Genomic DNA, 20,598 nt, shown 5'->3' with positions numbered 1-20,598 from the left:
AATAGTTATACCTGTAGTTCAGAAAGCTCTAAACATTACATTCTGTAATATAATGTTTGCTAAATTATATGGACTATATAGTTATGGATAGAACAGTCAAGACTAGACAATTTGGTGTATTTCATTAACACTGAAACAGGGTGGAGAGTACACTGAGACGTTCTACTTAAGTGAAAGTACACTGTAGATAACGTGTCAACATCTTACTCAAACACCCTCAAGTGAAAGTAAAATCGCTGCTTTTAAATATACTCAAGTATTAATGTTATTAACTGATGAAATGAAAGTAATATCATGTTTTCATGTGAAAAGTAAGTTTTATTTCTTGTCTAAAACTGTCAGATGGTAATTTTTGTTTTAAAATTATTGTTCCACTTTTACAATAGCCACATTAACACTGCATTATTCTGCCGCACACAATTTTCCTGTGTTAATTTAAATACTATAGTTATAGTACCTGTGCTGTGGGAATCGATCAAAATGAAACATTTTATGTATGAATTTAAACATGTGGCAACATTTATCAAATTACAGAACGAGCATATTCACAACATTAGTTACACATCCTATCATGGATAGTTGTGCCATTTCGTGCAGATGCAGGTTATAATATTGTGGTTATGTTGTGTATGAATCTGATTAATCTCTTATAGGATGTGTTTGGGTGAGTTAATTAACCTGCTAATAAAGTGCTTTAGTGTAATGGTTTTCATTCTCTCAGCTCACGCAGCTCAAGCAGGTCATTCCTGCTGGCATCTATATTACTACTTTCTACCCCCACGTCTTCATCCCCACCACCTATCTATTGCCTAAGCAAATAAATTACTGATCACTTTTTAATACAATGAAACTTTTATTAAATATCATTTACAAATAGTATATAGGAATTAGTATCAGAATTATTTTAATCCAATGATTTTAGCAGTAATTATGTATATATTGTATCTAGTATAGTATGTTTGATCTGTGGATTGGAAAGATGGACTGAAGTCCATCTTCTGTTTTGGAGAAGTTGGATAAGTCGATAACTTACCACCTTTCATTCACAGGGTGTGAGGTAGAATTGCCAACCAATCAGTTTCACTCGTTCCGAATTGGGGGTTTTATTTCCCACAGTTGCAGCTTTAATTCTCGCAATGGTGAGACCTTATATATTGTGACCTTATGTATTTATTATTACTTACATGACTTTATAAGTCACATTTTTCATCATTGTGTCCATCTTTGCAACAGATCTTGTAAAGCAACTGTTCAGACATGTCATGCTGTACCCGAAATCACTCAGCAATTTACTATTCCCATATCGTGAGTGCCAGTATTTTTATGACCTATGTTTGGGATGCATGTTCGACTGTTGATAAATATAGATATACTCGTTACATGCCACACCATCTCATTAGGATTAATTTCAGGGGATTCTGGAGGAGTCTTCACCCAGGTCCCAGTCCCAGTCTGGATATTACATGGTTACAAGGTGTCATTGGGGGCATGAACAATAAGTGAGAATGGATTGTAGATACTGTAGGCTAGGCCTAGCTCTCAGGCCAATCCAAAGGCTTAACATGGCGTAATATATAGTACTATGGACAACGGCCAGAAAGGTAAAACAAATTTTTATCACATGCACCTTGTCTTTTGCAGAATTTACTACAAAACAGTGACACAATAATCACCAAAACCACCGTCAGCTGACAAGGAAGCGATATGTGATGTAATGCATGCCACTGTTGCTAAGTTACAGTTTAAAAACACTGTAGCTTTTGTGGTAATTACTGGAGACTATAACCATGTAAATCTGGATTCCAATCTCCCAACTTTCGACCAGTTTGTTGACTGCACTACACAGGAAAACAGAACACTAGCATTTTGCATTCATGTATTTAAACAAACCTAAATGACTGTATGTGTTAACTTGCTTTGTTACTTTCTTATTATCACTTGTGCTTTATTAATGTTGAGGTTTTTCATTTGTTAATGTTAACTAATGCAGAAAATGAGGCTAGTTAAGGGAACCTAAATGTAAAGCGTTACCATTCAGTGCTATTTTAATACATGAACCTGAAATGTCACTCTGTCTGTAAGCCTATAGGCCGTATACAAGCTTAGTAGCTTACCGAGATGAAGTCTCAGACAGCTCATCACTATGCGAGAGAATAAACCTAATCAAGCAGGTCATCTTGTCTGATCCCTCTATAATGCAGCTAATGCATCTGAAGTGACTGTAAGCTTGTGTGTGCCCCAGGCAAAAGTGTCAGAATTATAAAATGCTGAAATACTTAACATGAAAGTAAATGTCAACTGTTTCATATTTGTTAAAATTGAAAGGACTTGGAAAGAGCCAGCACTGTCAAAAAGGAAAAAAACAACAACAACATAATATGTTTGCTGACATTTTACAAAATGCTGATTAAATGTTAAAATAATAAAAAAAAAGAATGTGATTTCCCCCAATCACATGGGGTGGGAGTGTACATCCCTGTATCTGTTATTGACTGTCTTGTGCTGTTTGCTATGAAGCCTAAGAGTGAATTTGACTATTTTCAATTCCTCTCAAGCAAACCGCGTCCACCTTACTGTAATCATTACTCATACTTTCCATTTTTTCTTTTGAAAAAAATCTCATCTCATTTAAAAATCCCCCCCAAAAAACCCAAAATATTTTTATCTTGATATGCAACATGTGATAATCAGGCTATAACTAACTGACATGCAAGCTTATTTTATATTTAATAGCACATCCTATCAGTCTTCCTATGAGTATTCATAATGAATGATAAATAGATTTAGAATGTATTATACATCATACATAATAATATATAATACCTGGCATAAGAGGTATAACTGCATTTTATTAACACTTTATAATGCATCAGTATATGTATTATCAATAAATTATTGAATGCATTATAATATTTTATCATAAGAATATTGCATAAACAAAAGGTTTCTTCTCTGTACCTCAAGGTACAATGCAGAACCTGTGTTATAAGTACACCATAGCATTAGTGTCTTTGATGTTTATTTATAAACAGACATTATAATACATCTGTACATATAACATGTAAATTATACTATAAGTTTAGAATAAGAATAAGTTATAAAGTATTATTCTAAATCTTTGTAAGTGCCATGAATGTAATTCAATCTACTTATGAACAATTAAACAGACTTAGGCATACTGTAGGACACACACACACACACACACACACACACACACACACACACACACACACACACACACACACACAGTCAACAACAGGTCAACATGATGTTCAAATCTAAGGCATAATGATGCCATTATAGCAATGCTATTTTATTGTTTTTATATTTACAACAAAGATTTTCCACTTCACAGAGTCACAATCACTAACAACTGATATCTTGAGCATGCATGAAGGTTAATTTCTTTTTAACAGCTGGTTGAATAAATAATGTACCTCATTCATTAACAGAGGGACATTTACTTTGATTAGTTGTGTAAACAACATGCTGCATTTTTATTTTTATTTTTATTTTACCCAGTCAGACACTGGAATTCTGCTGTGTAATTTCATCACACATTCGGCAGGATCGCAAACAGCAGTTACAACAGTTGATTGCTGCTCTTGATTTTGTCTTACTCAGACAGAGGCCTGTTAGCTCATAGCAGCAAAATGGCATAGTTCCACTACTCAGACTATTTTAAAAGGGGATATAAAGGAGCACAGACATGTCATTATTTTGGTAGGTAACTGAGGTGCATGGGTGAGCTATCTAATGGATGGATGATTAAGGGTTTCTGGTCTGAGAGGAGACTATCTGACCTTTAGTAACACTGTTCCATTGAAATCCATACACATGTGATAAGGATTCTGACTATGCTGAAAACATTTACAGCCATGTTCTTAGCTTCTACATAATATTCACATGTACACATCTCTATAGTGCCATATCTGATCCTTTGTATTCAGTCACACTAAATACACTTACTTTTCCAACCTTGTGTTGCCCCGTCCCAAATTTTTTGAGACGTGTTGCAGCCATCAAATTCAAACTTACCTTATTTTTTTCTTAAAATGGTACATTTACTCAGTTTAAACATTGGATATGTTTTCTATGTTCTATTGTGAATAACATATGGGTTTATGAGATTTGCAGATAATTGCACTCTGCTATTATTGACATTTTACACAGCGTCCCAACTTTTTTGGAATTGGGGTTGTATACACACTGCAAACTTTTGATATAGTAATGGACAACTGTAAATAAAAGCCAACAGTGCCAATTATTTCTAGGTTGAAATAAACAAAACGGTCCCACTAGCATTTTTCTTTTAAGCGCATATGGCTCATGTGATTGGTTGGTTGGAATTACTGTATTGGCATCAGGCTCTGTCAAAATGTCAGCCTCCAGGCCTTTATTTCATCACACCCGAGCCAGCAGCCATTGAAGTGAACATAGTCGATAACCTAAACTGATTATTTGTGCCTTGAGCATTGCTTACTGTGAATGTAATGTTATGGTGCTAATGTGATGAATGTGCATATGAATATGATGATGTCACCCTCTAGCAGCATGGGCCAGAACTGTCAAATGACAAATGGGGATTTAATGGCATGCTGCTAAGAAATGTACATTGCAATAAAAACAAACAAACAAACAAAAAACCTGAATATAATGTGTAAGAAAAATGGTATGAATATAAATCTAAAGATGTTTATGGATGTAGTAATTATTGAAACTGAACTAGGAAAAACAGTATCCATGGTCATGCAAATGCTATAATTTTAATAAATTTTTAGTAAAATTTTCATCTTTTTTATCTTTATTGGTTTTGTATTTTGTTTACTTGACTATTTCCATCTTTCTTTCTTTCTTTCTTTCTTTCTTTCTTTCTTTCTCCCACGGTCAAGGTAAACATGCAGGTAAAGAAAACATGAGACTAGACTAAACAAACCCGCAACCACTTCAGACTGGTGATCCGTCAGATTCAAGCCGTAGAGCTTAACTGTGGTTATTCTGCCTCACTTGCATTCCCTCTTTCTATCTCTCATGTCGTTCTTTCTCTACAAGTAGCCTCTCTTATCTTCTAGTGTTCCCTCAGGAGCAAGCTCACCCCTTCAGCCTGCTGCTGACAAAGACGCTTTGGTCCCACAAAAAGCACAGGTTTAAATGTGTCGGTTTATATTATTCACCACACACTTTGCTCTATTTTTGGAGAAGCCCAATCATAACTCAAAAGAATTTAATCCACAAGTTAACTGATCAGCAGGAATTAAAGGAAACATATGCGATTCCTGAAAGCACTTACAATGGGGACCTTCGAGGCAAATACACCTTCGGGAAAACTGGCAGCTTTTTTGCCCATATGTGACTGGAGACAAAGAAGGCTAAATAAATCATTCTGCAAAGTGGGTGACAGAATAAGTCTCTAAAAGACAGGCCCAGCAGGTTGTGTATTTCTGCTGCCTGTGGGCTTGTGAGTTTGCCAGCACAACAAATGGCATTTCTCTGTCCCTGTGTGTCAGTGTATACTGAGAGCCACTACTCTCCTCTCTGGACCATTCAATTATCATCAGATTCCACTAGCAAAAAGGACAGTCATCTCAATAAGTCTCTGGCATGGCCAGTGAGTGTCTGTGTGTCTGTGATATCGATCACAGACCTGTCAGATTGACTTCACCTTAACAACAGCAAATCTGTCCTCATGCCTACACAAGAGAAGGCACTAATGGTTAGTTGCCAAGCAGGCATTGTGCTGAAAATTTAGTACACTTGCCAGGTCTCAGATCCCCTTGAGAGTATATAAGTGTAGTTTAGATTTTTTTTGTTTGACTTGGTTTCCTTGGACCCCACAGCTAGTGTGGCGGCTGAACTTTCTTCTCACATCTGGATTGTTTAAAAACACACAGAAAGGAAACATGACCTCTGGTGAAAGTATGTGAGGACCAAGAAAGATGGAATTCTGCCAGTGGGCACTCATACATATGACAGAACCTTAAAATCTGATTAATATCTGGCCACCAAACTGTGGACAAGATTATTGGTGTCAAGGCATTAAAGTAATTATGACTAAAGACATATTAGAAAATGTAGTTGAAGTATGTGTGACGGTAATTCTTTACTTCTCAGACACATTTGTGTATCCTTGACCTTTTGCTGCTTTGTGACTTGAGACTTGAGAGAATTTGTAAGAATTAAAATGTGGAATATGATACAAATGAAAACCAATCCATAAATGCAAAAACTTGTCCCTACTTGAAACCCCCATCATTTGCAGCCTTCCATGCTGACTTGTTTATATCAACTCTTAAAATTGGTATGGTTCCTCGTTAGATTTCTGCGTCGCAAAGTTTACCTTTATCTTAAAACTGATGGACTGCTATAGCACTGAAGCTACACACGTTTCTAACAAACACACTTGTCACTATTGTTCCAGCAGGGTACACCATTAGAATCATATATTTCCCCTGGCAGAACAAAGACTTGAGCATACATGAGAAGCGATACATTCTTTCAAATGTGAGAAATCATTTTTGCACTCACATAGACACACATAAAATCTTAAATGTCAGTGCAGCAGGCTAATGAAGCTGCTCTTTTCCACCAGAGAAACAGCCTAGTTTTTTTGTCAGAGAGGCCCAGCCAATGCCTGCTTCCAATTACTTCCTCCAAAACATTGAAAAACTACCTGCATACCAGTGTGAGAGCAATGTGTATTGAGCAGATTGAGGACTGAAATTGTCTTTCCTGGAGAATGACATTCAAATGTACTGAGATAATTGGGGAAGTTACGTTGTACTTACTTTGTACATAAGACATGAAGCTTAACGTGAATTTTACAGCCAAATGACAATGAAATACTTACATAATACCTAAAAATTCATAACTGAAAGCAAAAACCCAACATGTGATCTTCAGTGGTGTCTAAGATTTATTATTTTTTTAAATTAAAATCTGAGTTTATTATTTTTTTATTTAAAAATAATTTATTTTTTTATTTAAAATTTTCAACAACATGTTGGCCTACTTCTCAACGGATTCCTAGATTACTCACATCAGCATTTGACTAACTGCTGACAGTGGTGCCAGTGGGATTTAATCACTTGCTTAATCTCCACCTAAAGAGAGTGATGCAGCAGCGCTTTAGTCCTTTAGTCTGTTCATCTCTATTATCATCTGTACACGCTGCTCAAAAAAGTTAAAGTTTGAAAGCTTCAGCTTTCATGCTAATACCACCATCGACTCTATTGTGCTTGTCATCTCTGTCATCTTGCTGAGCTGAGTCTCTGCCATAGCGAAGACTGAAATTTGGCCATTATCCCTTATGTTTTAGATCATTTTCCCCCTCCTAGTAAACAGCATTGTAAATGCACTATCACTATCACTATGCCCCACTGTGATATCAGCCCAACATTCAAATGCTAACTTCCCAGGGGAACACAGAAAGCACAGCACATACAAATAAACATGAGAATTGCCAAGCATGCCAACACATTTTTAATGTGTTTCAAGGTGGAGGTTTCGATTTGCATCTGATTTCTGTCCCTGTGACTTCAAGCTCTACTTAGTCACTTTCAGTATTTTCATAATGCTCTCAAAAGAGCTAAGCAACATGTGAACTGATAATCATACAAAAGTAGCAGCAAACAGTTTATAATACAAACTAGATAAAGAAGTAGATATTTTAACCCCTGAAACATACAGCTTATTAATCAGTTAGTTATCTTAAAGCATGATTCAGTAACTACTAGGAATTATTCAGAAACTACAGTGAATCTAATAGGAAACGAATGATGTTAAAGTCCAATACACTTGCTGAAAATGATTCTATCGGGCCAACAGGTATGCATTTTACATAGGACCTCTGCATTTTAACATCAGAGTATGCTGGAATGCAAAAATATGCAAAAAGAGCAGCCACCCCCCCCCCCCCCCCCCCCCCCCCCATAAAATGATAGATGAGCCAATTGATGTATGAATCTGGAATGAATCTGGACAGTTGTGCTAATGTTTTTAACTGCCCAGCCCAACTCAACCCTATCCACTCATCTCATTTAGTAATCTCTTGTCTAGAATTGATTTTCTCACATAAAAGTCTGAGACGGCTCCCTCACTTACTGCCGCGGTAAATGGAAATTGTTCAGAGTTCATTCATATGAAATAAAATCTATCAACATGTTTGATTGTACTATCATTAGACATGAACATAGTTAAGATATTTATTAGAGATGGCACTGACAATTTTCAGCTGAAAAAAAGGAAAAGGACAAAAATTCTGCCAAAAAAACAGATGATGTAGACTTACTATGAAGTGTAAAATTTAACACTAAAATGATTTAAATGGTAGTTATAACTGGTTAAATCACAGTTATAACTGTGATTTAAAATGTTGCTTATTTCCTTTGCTTTCCTTTGGGCATGTTTTGCTTTGGCAGGAGGAGGGGGGTCATTGGGGTGCACGTTTTCAACAAAGTGCAAAATGGGCCTCAGGGGAAAAAAGTTTGAATACGATTGATCTACACATTGTCCCACATGACTAGGTTCTCATCTGTCTTCCCAAATGGCACAATTTACCCAAGGTCTCCAGAACAAAGGTTTATAAACTGACCCAGTCACACTGACCTTTCTTGTCCCCAAAGAAAAGGGTTTGCTGTGCAGGGTTTGACCACTGGAGGGAGGTGTTATCGTTGTAATCCACACGGCAGGTCATGTTGGCTGTGCTCCCCTCCACCACAGTCACATTCTGGGTGACAGGAAACTGGCTCTGACTGCCTGCAATGACACAGGAGAGAGAGAGAGAGAGAGAGAGAGAGAGAGAGAGAGAGAGAGAGAGAGAGAGAGAAATTAAACTCACTTACTACTGCAAGTAAAAACTTGCATTTTATTGCCCATAGTCTATATACCTTTAATCTTTAATCTTCTGCTAAAAGTACAACACAAATATTATTCTATTAAATTATTCTATGGTAGTGGAGGCTCCAAATTAACAGCCACAAAGAACTGAAAAATATGATGATTGATGTTTCACAGTGTACAAAAAGCAATTTATTTCTTCCTTATCATTAGTCAAATAATATAGTAATTCTCTCTGAATAATATTGACAACACTTCAGCACGGGGGGGTGGGGGGGGGGGGGGGTGGGGGTGTGTCTTACATGTTTTCATGTAAGTAGTGAATATAGCAGTTTTGGGCAAAGTGGACAGTTTATTTTTGCTTTATTTATTAGATTGTAGATATTACCTGCTTCCATATTAATATCTTCGGGAAATGACCAGTTAAAATATATAACTATCTAATTGCGCTCTCAATCTAATATCTTAAAACAAGACATATAAGGAACTAATAAATTACTTGTAAACAACAAATTAATTGTATTTGTATGTCTTCAGTACATAGCTGTGTTCTAGTGTGAAAACTGCAATGTCATGTAAAAAAAAATGTATATATATATATATATATATATATATATATATATATATATATATATATATATATATATATGAGCAAAGAAGGCTGAAATAATTGTCCTTATTGTTTAACCCTTTTGATCTTTTGTCACAAAGATGCTCTGCTTTCATGGATATCAAACAATTGCATATACATATATATATATATATATATATATATATATATATATATATATATATATATATACTGAATGAATTTCATTAAATTCAGATTTGGAGATACAGCACAGTTGAGTTTTTTATGTTGACTGAACATAACCTGGAGTGATACATGTTTTTAGACATTGGATTTTGAATTTTGACTTTGAATTTTGTCCTTGTTAAGTTGAATGTGCAAGCAATAGTTATTAAAAATTCCCATAATCAAGAAAGAAAGCAGTTTAATTTCGTTAATTTAGATACTGTTAACTGTGGGTTACAATGTAAAAAAGCACAACATTCTCAGACCTGACTGATGATACACCTTATATCACACATGAGAATTGTTTTAGCTTACAGTGGCCAAGAAGACCACACTGAGTATAGAGTATATAAAATCTATAGAAATTAATAAACATAGACACAACACTGTCTGCACAGAAAGTCAACAATGTCTCACATCACTAGCATAGTGGCATTACTCCTGCTTTTCTTTTCATGCACTCTTCTCTTCCTCTGACGCTCGATCAGCAGTAATTGGTAGCAGGGCCTAATTAGAGCTAGTCATGTTTGCCTGGCATCTTCTGTAGTTGCAGCTGGGTGCTAAATTGACACAAAATCCCAACCACGACAAACTTCGATCTGTGCTAGAGACCTCTTATTTTCTCTTCTGGGAGCGAGAGAAAATAGCCTAAACGTGTATCTTAATGTCCATATCTGTGTATGTGTGTGTGTGTGTGTGTGTGTGTGTGTGTGTGTGTTAATACAACTGTGACGGTGAAAAGGTCTATAGAGGCAACCCAAGCAAAGCATAATCACGTTCACTCAGTGGAATCTGCTGTGTCTTACTCCACATTTGTTCTCTTTTTGTTGCTGAAAAGTCCCTTAATTACACCCTGCCTACATCTCCTCTCTAACTTGTTCTTTTTTGTTGTACATGAGCCAACAGTTACCACAGAACCCATTTTATATGCACTTATACCACAGTGCTGTTGAATTCTTGATTCTGATTGGTCAGAAGGTGTTCATTAATTTTCTGTACCAGCAGCTCGGAGTACCTTTACTCTCTCTCTCTCTCTCTCTCTCTCTCTCTCTCTCTCTCTCTCTCTCTCTATATATATATATATATATATATATATATATATATATATATTTACCAACAATGTTATTTATGTCTGAGCAATAGTTTTCATATATTTACTTTATTTTTGCCATATTGTTAACTCCAATGTTACAATCCATAAACACTCTTGTTATTTTACATGTTTTTTTTTTTTATCCAGTCTGCTGCAGACCGTGTGTGAATGTGCAAAATAAGAAGAATGTGTAGCATATTACAGTAAAGGGCTTGAACCTGAATCTTGAATCTAGTTCTAGTTGCATTGTTTACATTCATATGCTTGTTCTAAAATGGTGTGGTTCAATATGTATCATTATGATTGGTGTAATAGTGAAGTTTTCTGTGAGGAGGTGTTCATTTAGCATTTTTGGAAGGAGTCTCCAGTGTCAGTGCTTTGTAACAGTCAGAGCTAAAGTTTTCTAACAGGGGACAGACAGAGGTCTTTGCAGTTCTGCGGTTTCTCTGTAACATGCCAAGCTGTATTTTTAATTTTTGTTTTATTAACTACAATGGAGAGAGATAGATAAAGAAATGAGCGGCTGGTGAGGGAACGACTGGTTATATAGTAACTTCTATAAAATAAGTGATAAGATTAACTAAATTTAATGCATGTTCTACAATAATAAACATAACTATATATGTTGTAATTAATAAGAAATTACAGTGGAATAAGAGGAACACTTAAAACACTTCTTGTTTTGTTACTAGCTTCTTACTTGTTACTGGAAAATAATCAACTTCACGGAGGTAAGAGAAAACCGCTACACATCAGAACACATTACACCGCCCATTCTTTGATTATTTTCCTATAACAGCATGTCTCATCATGTTTTATTCCTTACTTATAATTACATGCATCATAGTGCTCATAGTCCTTGTTAGTGATCAGCCCCAGCTATCTTTCAGAACAGACAAACTAACATGGGGATAACTCTTCATACTTAGAGGTCAGTGTGTGAGCGTCTCTCGCATTACTGGTGAGTTAATCCTGTGTTTTGACAGTCTCTGAGCAGCAAGGAAGCATCACCTGGGCTTCCCACCAGCATATCTTATTGTTCTGCTCTCATAAAGGTGACATTGGATCTGCCTCTAACATGGACCGCATGCTATGTATGTATTGTAGGCACTGTGGAGGATTCAGCTTTCCTCATCAGTCAGGAGCTGCGGGAGCTTTCAAGGTGTGAGATGCAGCAATCATGGACTCTGGGGTTTGAACCTTACGCATCCCTGTCTTGTAGTTTATCAGAAAGAAGAACGATTTGGATCAAGAACAAACAAGGGATCTGAATCACAAGGAACAAACATGCTTACAGTTAAATCTCTATTTTGGTGATTAAAGCTTGGAAACACTGCATGTAAGAGAGGGATTTTAATCAAATGTGACCTTTAGCTACGGTATACAGTATGTTGCAAATTAGTTAAAAGAATTCAGCATCTCCACCATGTAATTGGAAAATGAATGGAAAACTCACTTATAATGGATAACTAAGTGCAGTTTCTGAATTACATCAGAATTTTTTTTTTATAACAAATATGTTATTCTTATTAAAGCTTTTCTATTTTGTTTTATGTGGCCATTAACTTACATAATATATAATCATAAAACACAGGAGTGAACAATGCACTAAAAAAAAAAAAAATCAATTATGTTTACTTTTTCCTGAGGTGATGTCCATGCATAAACAAACAGTTGCACTTCTGTGTTTACTTTAAGCTATGTGGACTACGCTGACTAACAAAAAAAAAAAAAAACATTATTTCTTTCTGAAAACATAGTCACATTTCTGGAAAGATTAATTATACAGATTTAATTGGCAAACACCTTTAAATGGAAAATTCACAAGTGTGCTGCAAAAATATGTAAGCATAAATGTTTACTGACTGCACCAACAGCTGCCCTTAGTCTTTCATTTTAAGTGATTTTAGAGTAAACTGATATTCTGTTCCTTTCTCAGTACAGGGAAACATGCTGAAATTATTTCCGGCAAATCGCACATACATTACAGATGCAGCAGGTAGAGATTAGTTTGTAAAGGACTGAATTTGTCTTTTTACTTTGTGCTTCATTTTAGTACACCATCATTAGATTGGCAAGCCAACAGACAGATTGCATGCATTTGTCGATGTTAAAACCGACTTATCCTGGCAATGCAATGCAGGAATACAGACAGTCCCCCTGCAGCTAACCACTATACTGCATGAACACTTAAATATAACGACTAGCAGTAAGTCTTGCAATAACAAATTGTGCGTTATAACATTTAGGATGTTATATAAACTGGCTAACATACTAATAATTAATTCGAATAGAGTCATGAATTAAATAATAGCGAATTCTAACAGTTTTATCAATCATTTCAGATTGCTCTTATCCCACATGTCATTCTTTGAAACATTGAATACAGCTTAGGCAAAGACAGAAATTCAGCTAAGAAATGTTTAAACGTGATCATATTTCACACACAGAATAAACTAACTGGATCTTGACCATTTGATTGGACATAATATGAGACTATACAGGGCTGCACATGATGGATGTCAGGGTGTTAGGTCAGCAGTGTGTATAGGCAGTGCACTGATATTGAACACAAAATTTCACTGCATCAGTTAATAACAGATATCGATATTACATCAAAAGGGAGAGTATTACAGCACAGCGAGCTCACTCAGGCTTAATCTCAAAACTACAAGATCGTGCAGTGGCAAAATTGTGCCGCATGCCTGGTAGCAAATGATGACATCTCACATAAAAGGATTTGGACCTGAAATGAAATAATTTTCTTTTTCTCTTAACTGAAATTATCTGTAGGCTGGTGTTTGCTCAAGCCATAGCATAACTGGTAGACAATTCTAGGTTATAATGTAATAAATATATTTGGAAACAACTAACTTATATTATTCAAATTATTATGTTTATAGATACTGATACTGATGTTTATAGATACTGACAGATACTAAACTGTAAAAGCATCTACTAAGTAAGATCAATTTAACCCAGGGCTGCAAAACTTAAGTCCTGGAAGTCCAAAGTTCCTGTTTTAACACACCCACTAAACCTTAACCTTAACAGATGCATTCAGTCAGGAGTCTCTGAGCAGGGAAATTACAAAACAGCACGGATTAAGCAAATTTATTTCACTTGCAGACTGAGCTCCAGATTTACAAATCTGGAAACTTATACTTTATGCTTCTCTTTATGCTTCTGAAAATGAAGTTTTTATCTGGCAAATGTGCTGGATATCATCAATAAAAATTACAGGAAGTTATACTGAAAGATACACACTTCGAATGTATTGTATATTAATCCTTTATTGTATGGTGTTGCCAAATGGCAACAATTACTTGATTTTGAACAATACATTTATGAGAGGTAGTAAAACAAAACTCTTTTTTTTTCATGTAACTTGAAAAGGTAGGCTTAAACTTTGACATAACAACAACAACAAAAAATGCCATGTCAGATGACCAGGAAGTGCTGTTTGCACGTCGTTTTCTGCAATCATGGCATGATGAAGTTCATCCGTGGAAGGCTCTACAAGTTTGATTATTTTTTCAATATTTAGGCAAAACTATAAAAATACAAAAATATAAAGGAAAAAATTGAACCACTATCTGAGATAAGTTACCATTTACCTTTTGTCATTTAAACAAGTTTATATATTTTGAGTATTTTGTTAAATGGTAAAATGTAATTGTTGCCATATGGCAACAATATGCAATAATGGGACTGGGGTAAGTGCGTTAATTAATTGAAAGAGGCCTATATAACAAAAAAGACACAAGGCTTCGCGAACAGTATATTTACAATTTTTCATGTTCAAAGTAAGAAAAACTGTTGTAATTTGAGACAATTTGCAATTGCAACTTATGTTGTAAATTTTATGTTGCAAAAGAAAGAATTAAGAATTCAAGGGAAGGAACCAAAACTCTCCAGCTTATAGTATGGAAAATGCAGTAATTGGAATTGTATTTTCATGCAATTTGTGTTATTTTTTTACTGTATGATGCATTCTGCCATTGCACACTGTTGCTATATGGCAACAATGGTGCCCCCCCCCACCTCCATTTATATAAAAAAACATTTTTGATGTGTGTGTGTGTGTGTGTATATATATATATATATATATATATATATATATATATATATATATATATATATATATATATATATATATATAAATCAAATGAATAATTCATTTGGCTAATTTACTCTGTGCATTAGCTTTTATAGTTTTATTGATTTATTCATTTTTTATTCAGTCATCTTTCTTTTATTTTCACTTTATTCATCTGTCTTTCATAAAAGAGCCCTCTAACAAAAAGCTTTTTTTTTTTGTTACAGTCTACCACTGGGGAAAAAAAGCTGGCTCATGCTACTGTTCTGCCCAGTCTATTGTTTTGCTGTGTTACAGAAATAGACTCCAAAGCCTGTAGCAATATAAAACTGTCCTCAAGTGGACAAGTAATAGCAAAAGTAGCAGAATTTTTAACACTCAACTTTATGTCCCAGCTAACAGAGAATGTTATAAGAACATTCATCATGTATTCGACAGCTTCTAAGAAGAGCAGACTGAAACATCGCAGAAATAACCTCCATGCAATGTTTTAAAAACACCTACTATAATACCAGGGCAGAAATTCATTAATGAGACCATGTGGGAAGCCAAAGCTTCAGTATGCTTGACCAGTCCCATGTTATGTTTGCCCAGAAGTACATTTAACTAGGCGAAAAAGCAGCAACTAATGGAATTAAGCACAAAGGTATGACAAGCTAATTATGTACGATGGCAAATGAGCAAGTACTTATTTTTTCTGGTAATGAAGCATATTGTTTACACCCTTGACAAAAAAACAGAAAGTCTTTGACTTACATTTTGGCTGTGAGCTGTGAGTTGCATCTAAAGTAATTATTTGAGATAGCATCTTCATTTTCACTTGATGATTGTGAGGAAATTGTTAAATAGTGAGGTGAAATGAGGTGTGTTGTGTTGTGATAGCATTAGAGTTGTAGGTTTTGTGCTTCACTCTACTGTATTTTGCTCAGTTTAGTCACACTCTCCAAATATCCATTCACATACCTGATTCTTACTGTCTACCATTCGTTCAAAGCAGATTATTATTCCTAGAAAAAATTGTTCCTACCAACAGCCAGGTAACAAGTACGACACCATCAAAGTGCTTTGCACCACAGAGTAATAATATGATGAACCTGATGAATTATGAAGTCATCATTCATATGATGAATTGAGGCACATTGCATATAAACAAACTCATAAATTGAAATGTTTTCTTTTTTTTTACGAAAGTCAACAGACAATAGAGTGAATAAAAAAATGCTGGTGAATGATATCAACTCATTACTGAACCTGCTAATCTGTCGCACAACTGCTTTTTTTTTTTTTTTTTGCAGAAAACTACTTGAATTGGTGAAATTGCAATTGTACAAAATTGTGTTGTCCGGCCTTTCGCAGTGATGTTTGTTGGTAAATGAGACCTTTTAGCTGTACTCATGTTCGACACATGTGAATTGACGAAGGCTTTGGCTGAATGCACGTTGGTATGACGTCACATAATGCTTCTTGGTCCAAATCTGCGGAAAATCTGTGGTAATTTTGGAAAATTGCAAGCTCCTCAGAATATTGTGGAGTTTGCTGGATTTTTCACTCATTTCTGCGATCGCAAATTCCCAGCAGCACCCAGAAACATTAAGAGTGTGAACATTCTTTGGAACCATTCAGAAAATGTTCTGCTAAACCTAAAATTCTTAGTTAGGATTGTGATCCTGCACAGGCTAATCTGTCCAAGTATCATCTTAATAAGTATCATTAGAACAAGGTGAAAACTGGAAGACAAAATGTGTGAGACAATACATTACTCAAGCTTGTGTGGCTTAAACGGTTCATTTCATTCTTTTTCCTTCATAAATACTGTATATATATTTTTTTTCTCTGTGATTTTTTCCTCACTGTACCAAACTATATGGAGAGCACTTTGTTATAGCATCGTATCATAAAGTCAACATGTCTTCAGCGCATCTACTGAGAAGAGGCAGAAATCACGGCGAGAGAGAATGAGCCATGTGGTCTAAAAAAGCTTTTTTCTATTTCAGCTGACTGAGCCACATAATGGAAATCTGGGCCTTGATGAATGGCCAGAAGGCAGTGAAGCAAAGCATGGCAGAACAAACCGTAGACTGCAGGCACGACCAAAAAACTAACAAATAAACGGAGGGAGAAGGTCTCATCTCAGTTCATTACCCACTGATATGATCCCCCATTCTCAATCTGGACTGATGTGCAGTCTTTATTCACTATATTAAAGTTGACATCAGAAGTGTACAACAGAAGTGTGTGTGTGTGTGTGTGTGTGTGTGTGTGTGTGTGTGTGTGTGTGTGTGTGTGTGTGTCACATCACCGGGTGTCATGGGATACAAACAACCCTTTATCATGCCTTTACTGATTCTCAGGGGCTACTGAATATCTAGATAAGGGCACAGCAAAAGCTTCTCTATAAACGAGTTAATATCAGTGCAATGCAAATCTGAGCAGCAACTTCAATAGATTCATCAAGTCGTAATTCATATGGCTTTCTCACAGATCCAGCGATAGCCCATGAGACTGTGAGTCAACTACACAAGTGCTATTTTTTCTACTTAACACTTATGAGGGAAGTAATGAACGGTGCGCTTATCTGATCAATTCCAGTTTCATGGCTTTACAGCTCGGAGCCAACAGCAGATTAAATGAGAACTAATGGGAGAGGAAATATGATTTGGAATTCTATGTGATGAGTATGTCTGTCAGCTGTCTTTAATGGGCAAAGCAAAATTAACGTTCAGCGTTTGTGAAGTGTCCTCATGCTGCAGTAATGAGACAGAAGATGAATTACCTTTCGTGCAGGGTTTCATTTTGACACATACACACGCACAGCTATACAAAATGTGTGCACAGAACGCAGGAACACGTTCTGGAAAGGCACAGTCTTTTCAAATCCAAGCCTAGAACACACGTGCACATGTGAATGCTTGTGTAAGAAGATACAATTTTTGAATTAACAGATAATTGACAAGCTCTGACAAAGAGAAACACATCTTTAACCTGATTGGTCAGATGTTCGTGGTCCACATTGTTTGTTTTTAATCTTGTTAACACTAAAGACTAGAGACCAACGAGACTGGAGTTTTCACTCTAAGCAGGTATTTTATTGCCAGCTGTCAGTGTGAGGAGAGAGTTTATACTTAATTACTCCATATTACACACCCTGAAACACGTTAAATATGTTTATATTAAAATGTTTATGATGTTTTTAGTGATTCTGGTGCTGATTTATTGATTGGTGCTGTATTTTTGTTATTCCTGTGAGAAGTTAGCGGTTGTGTGCCTCACTGACATCACAGTGGCACACTGTTAGTACAGTTATGATGGTGTTTAATAGGAGAAAAATGTCAGCAATCTCTTGTGGCTAACGTACAAAACCATTGCAACATTATTCCTGGAGACCATTAAAGATTGCGTGTAAATGATAAAGATTAATTAGCAAGTCTTATAGAGTGGATTTTTCCTTTAATCTAGTGATGTATAGTATATCTGTCCAGATCTGATCCATGGTTGGCATCTATTCTTGGCCTTTTCATCCACTCTCACAGCTACCGCTACATCACTATGCTAATGATACTCAGCTCTATCTGTCCTCCCCTCCAGCAGACTCCTCAGGCTGCCTTCCAGATATTTCAGCCTGGATGAGGGATCACTTTCTCTAACTCAACCTTTCAAAGCTAGAGATTGTTGTCATCCAGCAAGTCCCTCTATCCAATATAACATCAAATTCAACCTCAGTTTATTGTTGCTACTACTACCAAGGTCCACCAGGAATCTTGAGGCAACAGTATATGAGCCGTCTGCCTTCATAAAGCACACTGTGGTGATTTTCCAATCCTGCAGGTTTGATTTGTATGTCAGGAAGTGCATTCCATACTTGGAATGCATGACAGTTCATCTAGACACTTTGAATATATTTTGATTTATTGCCTTTGGCAGACACCCTTTTCCAGAGCAACTCTGTACTCTTCATCAAAAACCTATTCTTACACTACAATACAAATAGATACTGTAAGGGTCTAGCCACCATCAAGCTTGAGAGGAGTTAGTGTGGGAGTTGGTACAGACATGAAAACAGATTGAGCTTTGTTCTATTCTCCTTTCCCTGTCTGATTTTCGATCAACCAAAAGACTCACATCATAACCTTATCTTTATCTGAATTCATTGATATTTGCCTATAGAATAAGTTATAGAATTTTGCGCACCCATTAAGAGTCAATGCCATTCAGTTGTATTTATTTGTATAGATCTTTTAACAATAGCCACAAAGCAGCTTTACAGAAGTCCAGATGAAGATGTAGTCACTTGCTGTCCCAAGCACTCTCTCAGTGAATATATTTGTGTGCATATGGCCTCTCTTTGACATACAATTACCTTCTTTAATATAAACCAATGTACGTTACATTTACTGTTACTAATTATTTAACATGTCCTATTAGTGTTGTTAGTGTACATTATTAGTTAGCTAGAATGTATTATTTTTAGTTTTGTGATGTTTGTAGTGCTTCTGTTATGAATTTCCGTTATGGTTTTTGGACAGTCGCATCTCTATCATGTCTTCTCTTGAGCTGTAATAGTAAAAACATTACAAATCAGAAAAAAATTATATTTGTCCACTCGTGGCCACTGAATCTTCTAAAAGGAACATCAAAAACAGCTTAAGCCCTGCCCAATTGGCACAATCATGTCATTTCATATATCTCTGAAAAGCGGGTTTACTAATATATACTGTATGTTGATTTATGTGTCATCATGTTATACATGCCAAGTTAATTTATAAACCTTATAAACCCAAAAGTAGAGTGGAAACACATCAGATCCCACTGTATTTTTAAAACCGTTTTTAAATCATTTTTTTCTACAAAAAAAAAAAAACTTGTGCTGCATTAATAAAATTTAATTCCTATGCAGTAATAAAAGTTCATTCCTATGCCTAATTAGAAGAATATTAGTGGAGAATTTCACAAAATCTTGATTATGGCTGGATTGTATTCTTAAAAATGGCTTCTTCTTGTTTTTTTGTTTTTTCCTTGAGTAAACAATAAAACAAATTCTGTTCCAACAAATTGTTTCTGTGAAAGTCTTTCTCTTGTTGTGTCTTCAGAGTGAAATAAATATTTTAATTCTAACATCAAAAGACTAGATTTTATGTTTTATTAAGAATGCAAATTTATGCATATTTAATTAGACAAAGCCTCTTATTCATAAGCAAATGTGAATATTTGAAAAGGTTCCAATACAAAAACAATTCTTGTAAGAATATTAGCAATCAACTGGGAATGATAAATTGTAATATCTATTGGTTTAAAGTATTATCCTATTCACCAGTAAATTCTTGTCTTAGTTACTGCTCAGTGTGCTCTTTAGACAACTATATTTGCTGCACTAGCTTCTGACCAGTTGGTGGATAATTTATTTTATAGCACTTGTATTACTGGTGAGTCCTTGAAAGGTTATATGCTTGAAGTGGATACTGCCTCACACATTCTGCATTTAATGGGAGTTATAAAAAGTTATAATTTTTTTAATATATATATAAAAAAAGAAGAGGTATCTCTTTTCCTGAATAGAGCAGTAGCTATAAATGCTTTTTAACAAAAAGCAAAAACAAGCAAACAAACAAAAAATCAGGGTTTCCATTTGTTGATTTAGAACTCAGAAATGGTCAGAGCTTGATTTATTGCTGATATAGTAATTATATTGATGGCAACACTCTTTACTAGTTTGTCAAAAGAAGGTGGTTTTCAAAAATGTGCCCTATATAGAGGCCTATTACAAATTCCCCAGCTGTA

The 20,598-nt window shown here is 35.4% G+C and overlaps 1 protein-coding gene across 6 annotated transcripts in view; it reads right to left on the bottom strand.

The window, feature by feature from the left end:
- The window catches only part of cadm2b (cell adhesion molecule 2b), a 181,854-nt gene that overhangs the window by 38,706 nt on the left and 122,550 nt on the right, over positions 1–20,598 (bottom strand). For all 6 annotated transcript variants that reach the window (XM_017490324.3, XM_017490326.3, XM_017490325.3 and 3 more), the window contains exon 3: positions 8,605–8,754. In XM_017490324.3, coding sequence (XP_017345813.1) covers positions 8,605–8,754 — 150 coding nt within the window. The remainder of the gene's footprint in view (positions 1–8,604; positions 8,755–20,598) is intronic.

Source organism: Ictalurus punctatus, chromosome 17, assembly GCF_001660625.3.
Source record: "Ictalurus punctatus breed USDA103 chromosome 17, Coco_2.0, whole genome shotgun sequence".
Taxonomy (NCBI): Eukaryota; Metazoa; Chordata; class Actinopteri; order Siluriformes; family Ictaluridae; genus Ictalurus; species Ictalurus punctatus.
This window is presented reverse-complemented; position numbering and strand designations above follow the sequence as displayed.